Below are 16,895 nucleotides of genomic sequence, written 5' to 3'. Positions count from 1 at the left end.
TTTTCAGTAAGGGTTTTGTTTTTCATAAAACCTAGTCTGATTCTCAGTTCACTTGCACTTATTAAAATGTTTATCAGAAATTCTTCACTGGTTCAGTCACATTAAAAATATTCCTGTTACTTAATTTGATATGGATAGCAGTTTGTTGTAAGTCTGTCTTGGACCCCATCCAAGGGGGTTTGTTACTAGAGTACTCCAGGAGCCTCATTGGCAGATATAACTTGGTACTGTACCATAAGCTTCCAGAAGACTGGTAGACAAGCCACATTCTACTTAAGAAGTTTTCTCATCTTTCACATTATTTATGGATATCAGTTAGTGTTAGTGTTGGACGGATTTATAATATATATTTTGTATGCTTTGTGAAAGAAACTTATTTAAAATACACTGTTTTGGAGGGAAACCAGTGGCTGTTTAATTAAAATTTTTGTTCATGAGAAGTTGCTTTAACTATAGAATTCCAAGTAAGCTTTACAGGATGTTTTATTTGTTTATGAATTTTATTGACTAGCCATCTTTATTTGCTTATTTATTGAATAACCAGTTTGTTACTGTTTGCTTTTTTTCCTTCTATTAAAACACTTGAAAATACTTTACATTTCAAGGACTTTGTTTTGTTTTCAGTGTCTGTATTATACCATAAAAGGGATTTTTCAGATATTTCCCTTCTTGACTAAAATTTTAGTCCATTTAAAATGAAAATAAGATATTCTATTGTATTATTTATGTATTTGTAGCCGTATATTAGTATATAATTTTTTTCCCTTTTGGGAGAGAAAAGCAGCATAACTAACTCAGTAACTATGAAGCCAACCAACCCAAACTCTTTATAAAATAAAATGCATTTTAACTTTGGGGAAATTCATAAATTATTAATATTCAAAAGGAGTCAAGATACCTTTCATGAAACTCATGCTGTCCCCTAGCACATGATTACATCTTGGGAAATAGTGCCATCTGCTGTTTTCAGCCTGGCATTGCTGCCAGTTTAGAGATGGGCTTGTTTGTAATCTGCAAATAGTTTACAGATTTACATTTTGTCTTTTCAAATAAAAATTTATATCGGACCTTGTCATCATTATTTACCAATCTTAAATTTGTGTACCATTTGATAATATTTTCAAAGAAAATTGTGTGTCATGTGAAATTGTTAAATACAACTTTAAGTAGCAGATGAGCCTAATTTTTATAAGATCAATGGTAACAAAATATTTGATTTTAATTGTCATCTTAAGAGGAACAAAATAATATTCCATTCAGCAAATGAGTTAATACCTGACTTTTTTAGTCTCTAGTGACTTAACTTTGACTCTATTATTTTTTCTTTTACTATGAAATATGAAATATTCTACAGACTTCTTGAAAGCAACCTATGAAAGTCATCTTGTTTACCAATAATGTATTTATCAAAAACATCAAGTGCAAATATAAATGTTTACTTCATGTTTATCATGTTAATATTTTAAAACATCCTATAATTTTTATTCTCCCAGTAACATTGTCACTTGTCTTCATTTTGACCTTACGGCTGGTAAATGCAGGATACTTTGTATGCTAGGCCCTCATGCCAAGCATATAAACAATAATCAGTTTTAATCCACATTTTTCCTAGTCTTAAAATTGGTATAGAAATTTTAAATGACAAATTGGCATGTAAAACTTAAGAGCCTGAATTTAAAACAATTTACTATATATTATGTGTTTTATTCTGCTTCCCAAAATGACTGGGTTATACCTAAGACATACATTTGTGGGCATTGATCTTAGAATTTTGAGTATGAAGCAATTTAAAACATGTTTTATGCCTGTTTTCAAACAGCATGGAGCTGAGCTATTTATAAGGCTGGAAATGTAAATATCCTATGAATCTTTCAAATTGTAATTTATATATCACTCTTACTCTTTAATTTAAATATCACACTCTTTAAATATCACTAGTAAAATGGCCCCCCGCATTGAAAGGTAAAACCTATGTTGGTTTATTTTCGTATTGTAAGTCAGGCAGACAGGCTTTCCCTGTCTGTCCTGTCACTTTGTTAGCCCTCATCTTTAAAGAAACACAAAGATAATGTTCTGTTTTTCTTCTAATCTTCTTTCCATCCTTTATAATTTCTCCAGTGCTATTTTGTTAAACATACTGGCTCTTTGGCTAGCTTCTATGATAACACTTTTATTTGTGTTAGGAGCTGGTTGTATGCCCATATTTAAAGCTACAAACACTGGAAGCTTTACATCAAGTACTGTTTGTGAGCTCACCTCTGACATCTAATACTAATGATGTGCTTTGTAAATCCAAATGAGAGAATATGTTAGAGAAAAAAATCCGAAGGGTCAAAGAGTTGATACTTAGAAGACATCATCCTAAAGTCAGAGATAGTGTTTTTGGTTGGGAACTAATGATTATGAAATAATTGTGAGAGTAATTAAGACCTATGCAAACAAACGTGTTTTCATATTGAAAAATTAAAGTTGAATCACCTGGAATGGTATCTTTTATGATTTTTCTGTGCTATATACACGTAAATAGTAAAATACTATTCTCTGGTACAGGATGTGTTAATATTAATAAGTTAGCTGGGCAAAGAATCTTCTCTTGTTTCGCATGCTCAATTTGTACATTGCATAATTAAAGTCCACAGGAGGTTTTATTCTAAAGCATGTGGAACTATTTGCTCTTCCGTGACACTCTGACAGTGTTTGCTTTTATGTTGGAAAATATATTCTTCCAAAGATGGAAGTGTTGTCTCTGAAGCTATTATTTCCACGCATTCCATGCAGGATTTCTCACATGAGAAAAGACTGGTTAGAGCTGTCAGGGACACATCTTCAGAAGGACTGTCTTTCTCTTAAATAAACTGGAACTTGCATAAGACTATATACTTATAATTTGTGTTGGCCAAAAATTGAACCAAAGATTTTTCATAAAATGTTAATTTTTATTTTTTAGCATATTCAACCAGATTTACTTTTGCAGCTTAGTATGTAGAAGTTGCTTTGATGCAAGTAGCTCTATCTTGTTAAACCAGTTGTTACAATTGCTTTTTAAGTAAATTCAGTTATTCATAAAGGCTAAAATCCCAGCATTTTTAGATACCTTGGCTGAGTGTTCAGTAGCTCCTAATTCAGCTGTGTATTCATTTCAGCTTAGACTAATCATGAGTGTGTGATCCATAAAGTTGCATTTTTTCCTGTCCATCTGGCATGTGAAAAAAATACAAAAATATGAAACGACACATGACTGTGGCTGTTTATTAAAGCACTAATTATAAAGGCAAACAACTGGGAACAACTCAAATGACCATCAATAGGTATTGGTAGGAAAAAAACTATTATGCAACCATATAGTAGGTTACTGTATATCTGTAACAGAATGAGCAAGTCTCTATGCTAAAAGACATAGTGCTAAGTTAGAGAAGTAATATACATAGAAATGTATAGCATGCTAATTGTGTGTAAGAAAGAAGAGAATATGTATGCTCATATTTTCAAAAATAAGCAATGGAAGGGTAAAAATCAAAACCTAATAAAAAATGATTGCCTGTGGATTAGGGGAAGAACGAGGGGAATGGGGTCAGAAAGGAAACCTAGACTTTTCTGAATGATGTTTTAATTTTGACTTTACAAGAATGTTTTATGGAATCAAAAAACAAAATATTAATTATGAAAACAACAGAGCAAAAGATTTAAAAACTTTTTAAAAAGCTGAAACAAATGAACCTAACTGTTATATATCAAGTTGGTAACATAATCACATGGAGAATTATTTCTCCAAGTGACTTTATAGTGTTTTGACAGTTCATCAGTGGAACAAATCCTAAAATCAAAAAGAACCATCAATTTTAAATTGCATAATTCATCTCAATAGTAGTGTTTATCTTATTATTTTGAAGCTAATACAAAGGCAACTCAGAAAGAACAAGTAAGTCCTTTTGATCATATCTTTAAAGCCTAAGTAATATTCTTAGTGGAGAAGGCACTGGCACCCCACTCCAGTACTCTTGCCTAGGAAATCCCATGGATGGAGGAGCCTCGTAGGCTGCAGTTCATGGGGTCGCTAAGAGCGACTTGCCTTTCACTTTTCACTTTCATGCTTTGGAGAAGGAAATGGCAACCCACTCCAGTGTTCTTGCCTGGAGAATCCCAGGGATGGGGGAGCCTGGTGGGCTGCCGTCTCTGGGGTTGCACAGAGTCAGACATGACTGAAGCAACTTAGCAGCAGCAGCAGCAGCAGCAATATTCTTAGAATAAGAGGAATGATATACAAATATAAAAGACTCAAAAAAGTATTATAATCTTGAATTCAGCTGGTAATATCAGCATAAACTTATATTTGTTTTTTCTCTCCTAAAAATACATATTTCCTATCCCACCCACTGAAAAATATGAGAAGCAATGACAATCCAAAAACAACGGGAACCCCTACTGCTCAGGTTATTGTCTTTAAATAAATGTCATTTCCCACTAAAAGAAATCCAAGCCTCTTGGGGAAATGGCTGATCGCAAGTCTAAGACAGGAACTGTACAGGATGAACCTGGGACCTCTTCAGTTCAGTCGCTCAGTCATGTCCAACTCTTTACGACCCCATGGACTGCAGCACACCAGGCCTCCCTGTCCATCACCAACTCTCAGAATTTACTCAAACTCATGTCCATTGAGTCAGTGATGCCATCCAACCATCTCTTTCTCTATCGTGCCCTTCTCCTTCAACCTTCAATCTTTCCCAGCATCAGGGTCTTTTCAAATGAGTCAGTTCTTCACATCAGGTGGCCAAAGTATTGGAGTTTGGGCTTCAGCATCAGTCCTTCCAATGAATATTCAGGACTAATTTCCTTTAAGATGGACTGGTTTGATCTCCTTGCAGTCTGAGGGACTCTCAACAGTCTTCTCCAACACCACAGTTCAAAAGCATCAATTGTTCAGCACTCAGCTTTCTTTATATCCAACTCTTACATCCGTACATGACTACTGGAAAAACCATAGCCTTGACTAGATGGACCTTTGTTGGCAAAGTAATGTCTCTGCTTTTCAATATGCTGTCTAGGTTGGTCATAACTTTTCTTCCAAGGAGCAAGCATCTTTTAATTTCATGGCTGCGGTCGCCATCTGCAGTGATTTTGGAGCCTCAAAAAATAAAGTCTGACACTGTTTCCACTGTTTCCCCATCTATTTGCCATGAAGTGATGGGACCAAATGCCATGATCTTAGTTTTCTGAATGTTGAACCTTAAGCCAACTTTTTCACTCTCCTCTTTCACTTTCATCAAAAGACTCTAGTTCTTCGTTTTCTCCCATAAGGGTGGTGTCATCTGCATATCTGAGGTTATTGATATTTCTTCTGGGAATCTTGATTCCAGCTTGTGCTTCCTCTAGCCTAGCATTTCTCATGATGTACTCTGCATATAAGTTAAGCAAGCAAGGTGACAATATACAGCCTTGACGTACTCCTTTCCCAATTGGGAGCCAATCTGTTGTTCCATGTCCAGTTCTAACTGTTGCTTCCTGACCTGCATACAGATTTTTCAAGAGGGCAGGTCAGGTGGTCTGGTATTCCCATCTCTTTCAGGATTTTCCACAGTTTATTGTGATCCACACAGTCAAAGGCTTTGACATAGAAAGTAGAAATAGTGCAGAAATAAAGCAGAAATAGATGTTTTTCTGGAACTTTCTTGCTTTTTCCATGATCCAGTGGATGTTGGCAATTTGATCTCTGGTTCCTCTGCCTTTTCTAAAACCAGCTTGAACATCTGAAAGTTCACAGTTCACATACTGTTGAAGCCTGCCTTGGAGAATTTTGAGCATTACTTTACTAGCATGTGAGATGAGTGCAATTGTGCAGTAGTTTGAACATTCTGTGCATTGCCTTTCTTTGGAATTGGAATGAAAACTGATCTTTTCAGTCCTGTGGCCACTGCGGAGTTTTCCAAATTTGCTGGCATGTTGAGTGCAACACTTTCACAGCATCATCTTTTAGGAATTGAAATAGCTTAACTGGAATTCCATCACCTCCAGTAGCTTTGTTTGTAGTGATCCTTCCCAAAGCCCACTTGACTTCACACTCCAGGATTTCTGGCTCTATATGAGTGATCATACCATCGTGATTATATGGGACCTCTTACCAGTCTTAACAAAAGAGGTCATATCAGAAGAGTGCTCCCACTCTCCCACTCTTCATATCCAAGAGGCTCCCACTTGGCAAAGGTAGAATCAAAATGCGAAGATGATGCCTATGGACTGAAATGCATTAATATATAATTATTCATGAGCTCATAATGGTCACCTTTGGACCAGAATTGATCAATAAAGAGAATTAAACACTCTGCTTTTTCCTGTACAGACTATATTTCAATCATAAAATAGTCAATGAGGGAAGTTCTTTAGACCAGAGTTAATAAATATGGTACAAATAATAGAATTAGAAAAAAAAATCACCATTTTGCAGTGCCTAATAAAATAATGGATTTAAGCAACAATCATTAATGTCTGCTAAAACCATTAAGTGAAAGTTTAGTGGAGAACTTAATAATACGGTAGGACTGACATCATCTTGAACACACTGATCAAGCTTAACATCATTAAAAGTGGAAGAAGCACATCCTAATCTGATGTATTTGGAATTACACAGCACTACCTGTGATGTATGCTTGACCAGAAGAAACTGAACCTCATACTTAAGCCTGGCTAGATCTAACTGCTGGTTTACAGAAAATATGAAGGAGAGAAGAACATGTTAAATGACACCATGATAATAAAATCAGCAAAATCCAGAATATAGACAATTTTGGAGGCTAAATGATCCATTTTCTCCAATAAATAAATGACAATGAAAGGAAGGGTTGGTGGACTGTTTGTGATTAAACGGAATTTAAGATACTTGTTGACTAAGTGTAATATGTGGACTTTGTTTAGATCCTGTTTCAGATGAACCAACTGTAAAAAAAGAAAAAAAAAACACTTTTCTTGGGCAATCAGTAAAAATTAAACATGGACTATACAGGACAATATTAAGGAATTGTTCCTAATAATCTTGGACTTAAAGATAGTATTATAGTTATGTTGCTAGTTTTTTTCCTTAAGCCCTTATCTGAGATGCCTACTAAAATATTTAGGGGTAACATGGCAAGAATTGACTCACTGGAAAAGACCCTGCTGTTGGGAAAGATTGAGGGTAAGAGGAGAAGTGGGGTTCAGAGGATGAGATGGTTCGATGGCATCACCAACTCAATGAACATGAGTTTCAGTAAACTCCGGGAAATAGTGAAGGACAGGGAAGCCTGGCAGGCTACAGTTCATGGGGTCACAAGAGTTGGACATGATGTAGCAACTAAACCACCAATATATCAATGCCTACTTCAATTTTGGGGAGGAGTGGACCTGAAGTATTTAAAATTAAATCCCACACATAATGCCACTGGAGAAGGAAATGGCAACCCACTCCAGTATTCTTGCCTAGAGAATCCTGTGGACAGAGGAGCCTGGTGGGCTGCTGTCCATAGGGTCGCATAGAGTTGGACATGACTGAAGCGACTTAGCATGCATGTATGCATTGGAAAAGGAAACGGCAACCAACTCCAGTATTCTTGCCTGGAGAATCCCAGGGATGGAGGAGCCTGGTGGACTGCTATGGGGTCACACAGAGTCAGACACGACTGAAGCGACTTAGCAGCAGCAGCAGCATAATGCCATGTTCTTGTTGTTCAGTCACTCAGTCATGTCTGACTTTACGACTCCATGGAAGGGAAACCCATTGATAGATTAAATAATAAGAAGAAAATTAATATATAATTAAAATTAACATATAATTAATGTAAATATAATTATATATTGTTATACCAGAGCCTTCCCTGGCAGCTCAGTTAGTAAAGAATCTGCCTGCAGTGCATGAGACCCGGGTTCAGTCCCTGTGTCAGGAAGATCCCTTGGAGAAGGAATGTTCTATTTGTGGATCTCTAGGGGTAAAATGTTTCTGTTATAACTTAACCATAATGTCTTTTTTTTTTAATCCAGTTAAATTTTGTAAGTCATAATATTACTTCATAGAAGGAACATTGTTTAGGTATAGTGCTGTTAACAAGCTTACACATCAAAATACATGGACATTATATGCTCTCTTTTAGACCAAACCACCCTGGTAGAACAAGTAAAAAGAGTCAAAGAAATTGAAGCCATTGAAAGTGATTCTTTTGTTCAGCAAACATTCAGATCAAGTAAAGAAATCAAAAAGGTAAGTTTTCATCCAGGCATTATGAATAAGCCTTTACATTCCAACTAAAGAGAAGCTTTATTAATGGATTTTACTTAAATATAAGTTCTTCTAGTAGATGAAGTAGGGCAAGAGAGTGTCAGCATGTTATTGAGAGAAAAATCGGTGAGAATCAGTTTGTTTAAATTGTTAAAAAAAAAAAAAAACCTGTAAAAATGTTTCTGATGGTATTTTTATTTTAAAATTCACCAAGAAGACAAAGTAAAATGTCAACATGACAGTTCTATAGCAGTAATGTGCATTTTGTGAACATACACCATTTTCTTTTCAAATGGATACACCTGCTTTTTGAATTGACATTGCTAGAGAAAAGTTAGAAAAGAACTTCAACAATAAAATTATTGCCCAAATAGTAACGTATATCTATCTACACTCTTTGTCTATATATGGGTATCACTTACTCAACTCTAATAAAAGGAGCTTTCGTTGGCATTTTATTTCTGTTGAGTATTTGATTTATTCTTTCAATCATTATCAGGGTTATTTTTTGGAATTTGTGTTCTTTTAGGAAGAAAAGGCTGTCTACTGTGAAATACATGTATTCTTTAATATCACACATATAATGAAGATGTAGTATAGTTACTACTTATTCAAAAATATTCTGCATCTGTAGATATATTAATGACTGTGTGTATGGCATTCTCCTGATGAATGTATTGGATTGGCCAAAAAGTTCATTCAGATTCTTTTGTAAGATGGTACGGGAAAACCCAAATGAACTTTTTGGCCAACCCAATATCATAATTCGTTCATTTTGTTTCCTCTGATAAGTAGATATTTAAACAGTTGTACGTTTGGAGGTATTATATATATGTTTGTGAATATCCATTATTATCACCAGAGGATAAATTTTTCAAGATGGAGTTATTTGTTAAAGGTTAATATTGTTTATTTTTGTACCTATTTCCAAAGTCATTCTCCCAAAATACTGTATCAGTTCAAATTCCACCCCCAAGTACAGGGAGAAGTGTGCCTCTCACAGCCTGGTTAACACCTAACTTTTTAAGTCAGACTTTTTCATGTTTACTGACCTAATAGGTAAAAATTGACCTTTTGTTGTTCTGTTAGCATTTTATTTTATTGTTAGTGAGATGGATGGCTTTTCAGTTACCATATATATTTTAAAATGATTCATTCTGGAGACATGAATTGAGCATGTGCAAGATGCCAGGATGTACTAGACAACCTTGGTTAGTCCATGCCCCTGCCCTGTTATTTTGCTGATTTCGTGTGAACATTTTGTAGTTTGCCACCACAATCTCTGAAGAAAAAGGAGCTGTGAAATGCACATTCATAAATATAGCTGCCCATTTTATTTAATATCTTACTTGTACATGTTATGGGGTCATTCACTTCTCCTAGGAGAATTGTAATTTATTTTGAAGTTGACTTCAGTAGTATTTGTTTTCTAGAGTTCACCTTGACTTCCCAGTTCTCACCGGACACACTTAAGATAAACTAGCATTTTCTTTCTGTGGAACTATTTATTCCTCTATGGTTAACACACTGAGTTTTCTTCTAAATAACTTTTTCCCACTTGGTATTAATTATTAATATAATAAATTTATTTGCAGTTCTGTTCCTCTCTTCCAAGATAATAGCAGTTCTTCCAGTAACTAGTAAAATTGACAGTGATTGAGGAAATTGATCCAAACCCTGTTTAATATAGTGGAAAGAGCATGAACTTTGGACTCAAGATCTGACTTTGAACTTAACTTTTACACTTCCTACCATAATTTATGATCTAGAGCAAACCTCAACCTCTTTCTAAGCCTCTGTTTCCAAATTCATAACATTAAGCTAATAATATCTACTTTTTAGAGTAACTGAGAATTAAATATAATGATTATCAAATATCTAACATGTTTCTTAATCCATTAAATGTTTATTTTTAAATTATAGACTAGCATCTAAATTATTTAATATCTAAGTATGTTCTACACACCAAGTATGTATAGTGTATGTATACAAAACTTGAAAAGTTCTACTGTAGGTATTCAATCCGTCTTAAGTATAAACTTTACTTCATTTATGTTTTTCTGATACGCCTCTTAGTTTCCCTGAGTCTCCTTGCTCACAAATCAGAGACCTTGCTGATAAACACAGAAATTCTTCAGAATTTCTTAAAAGACTTCTGAAATGTATAAATGTAATATCTATATATTTTAATTTCAGAATTAGTAATTTTTCTACCTTGTTATATTCCCAAGAGAAGTTTTAAAATATTATTTCCTATGGTTATTAATCTTAAGATAACTGATTAAATCCAAGAGAAAAACTGTTCTTCCCAAATTTATAACAAACCCTTTGTGTAGTTAAATGGGCTTCCTATGAAAGCAATATAAAGGAATTTCACCTATCTCTATCATCAGAGGGACCACCATTATTAATTATTTTAATAATCAGCTTTTATTTGCTTTAGTTTTTAGTGCTGAGTTGGAATTTACTCAGTTTCAATATGGCTTTTCTTATACTTCCAATTCAGATGCCACAGTTAAGGATTAAGAGGACAAGGATGGAACCCCTAGGGGGTCTCTTCATTTTGTAAGCAACCTTAAGAAATCTGTGTGAGGGAAACCCACCTTCTGTCTCAACTATCTTTTAAAAAGAATTTCCCCTTAACAATAATTCATAGAAAGATATAAAATTGGAACAGGCTAGCTCTTGGCTGGATAAGAATGACAGAGAAGCAGAAGCAGCCTCAAAATATTAATCCAGCACTGTGAGTTGAGCCACTTAGAAATATGTTTAGTTTAAATATTTTACCAATAATTTTATTTATTTCCTCTAAAATGCAAACCAGATTACAATAAATCTTGCATTTAGCAATTAGAAAGCAGTGGTCAAAAGCATGAGATGAGGGTCAGACGTGGAGCCACATTCTGATTCTGCCATTTGCTGACTATATCCTTCAACTATGTAATGGTTTCATTACACCTTGACTCTCTTCTCTTAAAATGGGGATAATACCTGTAGCAGAGGTTTTTATGAGGATGAACAAGATATTTACATAAAACAGTTAACCACATGCCTGGCATATATAAGTATTCAAGAAATGAAAGCTGTTGCCACACCTCGTCTTCCTGCTACTAATCCACCTTATATCACTGAAGACCAAGTGCTGGATGTGTGTGCGACTTCCTTCAGAGCGATTTTAGACACAAAAATTTCCATTTTAGTTATGCCAGAGATTGTTTTATGTAATTTTTTATGTTCTCTAGACCTAAAATTCTCCTTACTTGAGGCTTGGTGATCTACTGTATTACCAAGCAAAGAGTTTTAAAATTACTTTACACAGTAACTTACTGGTTTCGTGTATAGACATCAGCTTGAAACCTGTTTGTTTCGACACAGCCATTTGGAAATGTTAAAGCACTAAGCAAATGGTATAAAGCAATGTTGTATCCCAGCCCCACTTTTTCATATATATTTAAATAACAACTAAAATAATAATTACCATTATAATGGCTACGATTATACTAGACATTTAACTTTTATAATTTAACTAGTATCCTAGTAACATTTATAACTGAGGTTCAGCAAATTTTATAATCCATTGTTAAATCTAATAAATGATTGAAAGCAGCATCAAAACCAAATTTGTCCAACACCAGAACCCACTTTTTTCCTACTGATTAAATGTCTCTCATAATTGTAACTCAATGCATATTCCCTGTTAAGTTATAAAGAAAGCATGCCTTGAAGTGACCCTAACAGGGGAATATGCTAAAAAGCCTCAGAAGATGGCATTTACCTTGGTAAATGTACAGTAAGGCTAATAAAATATTAGCTATCCAAACCTGGACTTGTATTAGTCGTCACATATCAAAATCATCAGAAGAGCAGTGATGGGCCAGCAAAGCATAAATTCGCACTGGACTGTAATAGAAAACAGTGGGCCAATTTATTAGTTTAGAAAGTGATATCCCTTCCATTTGCTAAAATGTCTGTGTCTGCAATATGAGGTAAAGATTCAGGATGTCCAAGAAGATGAATTATTTATCAGGAGATGACTTAGCAAAGGGAGGTAAATTATCTAGAGGACCATTTCATCCAGGTCATGGGGAGATCTTATGGGCTATCCTTTTCTTGAAAATTAAATTATGACCCGAGTTTCAACATCCTTTTCTCCTGGACAATTCGACACACGTTTGGTATAAAATTTGTATCTCTAAAGAAGGCTTTTGTGTAACCTAATGACCCCTTCCATTGGTAGAGTCTTCAGCTGTATAAATTCCACTAATTTAACTAGGGAGATATTACCAGAAAAGTGGCTATCACCAGTGACATGCTAGATGGTGTGTCTCCTGCAACACAGTGATTTAACTAGTTTTAACTCTCTACCATCCTATTTCTCTAATGTGAGTAGATAGACAATCTGATAGTTCCTTATACATCATCAACTTGAGGAACCAAGATGCAACTTGTTTTCAGACTGCTCTCCCAGATAAACTTATTATCAGTTATTCAGTCCTAACCTTGTATTTGGCTGATATCCACCAGTATTCAAAAAGGGTACCTAACTAAGCAGCGTGGTCATTTGTTCTTTTACTTACAAAGTGCAGATTAAAACAAATTGTTCCAAACTGAACCACCAGGTGGCAGTGCTACTTGAAGCCAGATGTTTGATCGTGGGCTGGCCATATTGAGGGGTTTTTTTAAGTCAAATTTTCTCTAAAACAGCTTTCCTCACTTAAAGAAGCAATTAATCATTTTCCTCACGCATTTTTAAATTAGCCATTATTAGATAATAACTTTTATGTTCTGATCCTAACCATTGAGAACTTTGTTTTCTTTTTATACCTTATGTATATATAAGCATACTGTGTAGGTAAAAACAAAATCAGATTACCTGATTTTTATAATAGAATGTTATCTCTGCCACCTGAATATGTGCAGTCCGCATCTTTGGCAACTAGAATAACAACACTTCACAATTTTTCAAGGTTGTTCAATATGGACAGCCAGTCTCCTAGCTGAGCCCTGTCATAGCCTGGCCTGGTTACGCAGAACAGTATGCCCACTTCAGTATTTTTGCTTGGAGAATTCCATGGACAGAGGAGCCTGGCGGGCTACAGCCCGTGGGATCGCACAGTCAGACATGACTGAAATGATTAGGCATGCACGTATGCATACTCTTTTATTCCCTGTATGGCAACATATAATTTTTAAAAATTGTGTCTTGGACCTCACTGGGCTAGGATACTTCCCCACTTCCCTCTCTGCGGAATATGGGGTTTTACTGTTACATGCCTTCAGTTTTATAAAAAGTCAGTGTCATATCCCTTAGGGCTATGAGTCTTCTGTGACCAGTATTTTGGAGATGTAGTAATGTTAGAGGTCTGGGGGAAAATATATTGGCTGCAAAATAAAAGAAAAAAACTTCCAAATCAAATTTACCAAATATTTCTTTAAACAGCTCTGTTGTAACTTGTTGCAATTTGTCTTTATATATATATTTTGGTATTTTTTTGTTAGAGATCTGTCACCCCTTCAGCAAAATGTCATCTTCAGTTCGGACATGGAACATGTCTTCTTATTCTCCCTGGTGTACCCAGTGCTGAGCAATTAGTAGTGCTTAGTAAGTACTGGTTAAAGAGACTAATCTCCAACTCTGAGATAAATCATTCTAATAACTAATTCATGCGTATTTCATTTTCTAGATGTTTTCCCCAGTGACATCTTTTTTACACTTCATTCAGAGAAGTGGATGTTCAGAAGTAGGAAAGTCAACAAAACATGGAAATTGAAAAGCTATAGGTTTAGAACAATGGGTGTAGAAAAAAAAAGGCTAGTCAATCATCTAGAGTTTTTTAATTTTAACTTTTAATTCCAACTTCTCATCTAGTTTATCTCATCATTCATTTCATATTATCCCTGCAGCCTTGCTGTTAATTAGGCACTTCCCTGGCCTCTTAGCTCAGGGAAGGAGATGTTGAAATTAACCTGAGCAGCACTACACTCTTGGTTCTTTCCAAGCAGGCACAATGATTTATTAGTCTTTTGTCCCTGGTACCAAGCACAGTACCTGGCCTATAATATTTTATACAGTGGAATAGGATCAACCACAAACAGGAATGAAATACTGATATACATGTTAAATGAAAGAAGCCAGTCACACACACACAAAAAAACACATATTGTATGATTCCTTTTATATAAAATGTACAGAATAGACAAATCCATAAAGACAGAAAGTAAATAAGTGGTTGCCTAGGGATGTCAGAGTTGGGGAGAAATGGGGAGCAGTGACTGCTAATGGGTATGTGTTTTTTTAGGAGGGTTATACAAATGTTCTAAAGTTGTTTGGAGTGATAGTTTCAGAACTCTGCTGATGTAATAAAAGCGATATGAATTGTGATATGGAATTATATTTCAGTAAGGCAGTTAAAAGACTCTGATGCTGGGAGGGATTGGGGGCAGGAGGAGAAGGGGACAACAGAGGATGAGATGGCTGGATAGCATCACCGACTCGATGGACAGGAGTTTGAGTGAACTCTGGGAGTTGATGATGGACAGGGAGGCCTGGCGTGCTGCAATTCATGGGATCACAAAGAGTCGTGCACAGCTGAGCGACTGAACTGAACTGAAGGCACTTATTTAAGAAATAGTAATAAAAATCTTTAGATTTGCTTTTTATACCTAAAGAGACCAGCTCAATGGAGATTTGTTGCCCACGTGTTTCGATTAATAGAATTTACATCTGTGTAATGTATATACTTTTTCAATAGTATAGACTCATAAGTACAAATTTCTTAAGAAAAATATGTTGATTGAAAGAATAACATTTTCACAATTTCTTTGTATTTGTTTGCTTGTTTGAGGAGTAGTCTGTTATTCAGTATCCTAGGGCCATGTTGCGGTTAGTATCATCTCAAAGGAGGCCAGTTGAGCAATTATTATTCAAAATCTAAAGTGTTTTATGTTTCAGGCAGTGGAAGCTAGTGAAGTGAAGCATGCAGCAACCACATCAGGACCCGCATCAGTGGTGGCTGATCCACCGAGTAATGAAAAGGAAATAGACCCAAGCAGCATCCCTACTGCTATCAAGTACCAAGATGACAATTCTCTGGCTCATCCAAATGTAAGACCCTTAAGCTTTAAGAATGTCAGTTTAAGTCTAGTTCACTGAAGTTAACTCAGACTGCTGTTCTTTTGGGCTGGTGACAAGAAGACCATTGAAGAAAATGGATTCATATGTTCATATTTGCCAAACATAAGACAGCTCACCCCCAGCCCTTAGAGCTGTTACCAGTATTTGAATCTGGTTTGGGCCACCCTATGTTACCTGATTTCTAGAAGATTCTTTATGTGGTTAAGAAAAATAGACAAAAAAGAAGAGTTTTGTTTCATTTTTTCATCTGGCACTAAAAGATCTAATTCTGGCTCTGCTTATTGACTTATTGGCTTATTGACTGTGGGCATGTCTTTAATGTCATATTGTGCTGTCTTCTGTGAATTAGGGTCGTACCACTCTGTCTCTCAGAAAGTTTGTAGGAAATAAACTTTACAAAATGAAATGTAAAATTGCTAATGATTTTTATATTAGTCCTTCCAAACTTTCCAAGGGTTATTCCAAATAGATGATCTTCAGTTAAGAAGTCATCAAGAGTTAAGTAGTATCTAAATGTTGTGCTAAAGGATGTATTCTATAAAGATGATTTGTAAGATCAAATCCAAGTTATTTGGCAGACAGTGATATTTTTCTTCTTCTTTTTTTTTTCATTTCAGTTATTTATTGAGAAAGCTGATGCTGAGGAAAAATGGTTCAAGAGATTAATCGCTCTCCGACAAGAAAGGCTAATGGGCAGTCCTGTGGCCTAAAGTAATATTCATGTGGTTGAATTAACAGTAACATTGGAAATTTAGGTTTTTAAATCCTAGTATTAACTTTTTACTCTTAAAAATAATTTAGCTGATTATATAAAAAGGGTAATCTCATTTCATTCTTTTCTCATGTAGGCTCTACTAGTTGATTTGAACTTAAACATTGTGAATATTGAAACTAGTATAAAGTTTAAGAATGCATGAAAATGTCATACTGTTAATAAAGCTAATCCTAGAAGTATTAGTATTAAAATAGATGGTATACAGTAGTGTTTCTGAGTACAGTTTGAAAAATATCAAGTTGCTGTTTTAAGACACAATTTTGATTAGTCGTGAATATAAAAGAATCAAACTATATGCTGTATAAGTGTGAGATTTCATCTTCCATGTATTTTAAAACTGTTTGGAATGTTTTATTTCACCTTACTGCAAAATTTTAAGCACAATAACAAGCACTGTAAACAATCGAAGCAGAATGAGCCGTGGTAATCTTAAAGAAATAATACATTTAGTGAAAAAGCTACTTGAAAATTAAATAAATTGATGGTTTGTTTGCTTTGAGATCAGCTTTTAATAGGTGCTTCTTTGGGACATGTTAGCAGTTCTCAGCTCCTTCTTTTGAAAATTACACATTCACACTAGACCTAACCAGTTGACCAAATATTCATGATGGAGAATCATTTCTGACAAAACTGGTAAGAGCTCTCACTTCAGCCTTACTTAACCAACTGCTGTATACTGCAGAAGAATCCAGCTAATTGTAAGTTTGATAAGGCTATCTGTCATTGTAGAATGCCTTTCTCTGGTG

The 16,895-nt window shown here is 35.1% G+C and overlaps 1 protein-coding gene across 1 annotated transcript in view; it reads left to right on the top strand.

Annotated features, from left to right (window-relative positions):
- RSRC1 (arginine and serine rich coiled-coil 1) overlaps positions 1 to 16,444 on the top strand; it is a 441,173-nt gene extending 424,729 nt beyond the window's left edge. Inside the window, exons 8-10 of the mRNA XM_005907366.2 lie at positions 8,115 to 8,221; positions 15,192 to 15,344; positions 15,992 to 16,444. Of these exons, the coding sequence (XP_005907428.1) occupies positions 8,115 to 8,221; positions 15,192 to 15,344; positions 15,992 to 16,084 (353 nt within the window). The 3' untranslated portion in view covers positions 16,085 to 16,444. The remainder of the gene's footprint in view (positions 1 to 8,114; positions 8,222 to 15,191; positions 15,345 to 15,991) is intronic.
- The last annotated feature ends 451 nt before the right edge of the window (positions 16,445 to 16,895 follow it).

Source organism: Bos mutus, chromosome 1 (assembly GCF_027580195.1).
Source record: "Bos mutus isolate GX-2022 chromosome 1, NWIPB_WYAK_1.1, whole genome shotgun sequence".
Taxonomy (NCBI): Eukaryota; Metazoa; Chordata; class Mammalia; order Artiodactyla; family Bovidae; genus Bos; species Bos mutus.
This window is presented reverse-complemented; position numbering and strand designations above follow the sequence as displayed.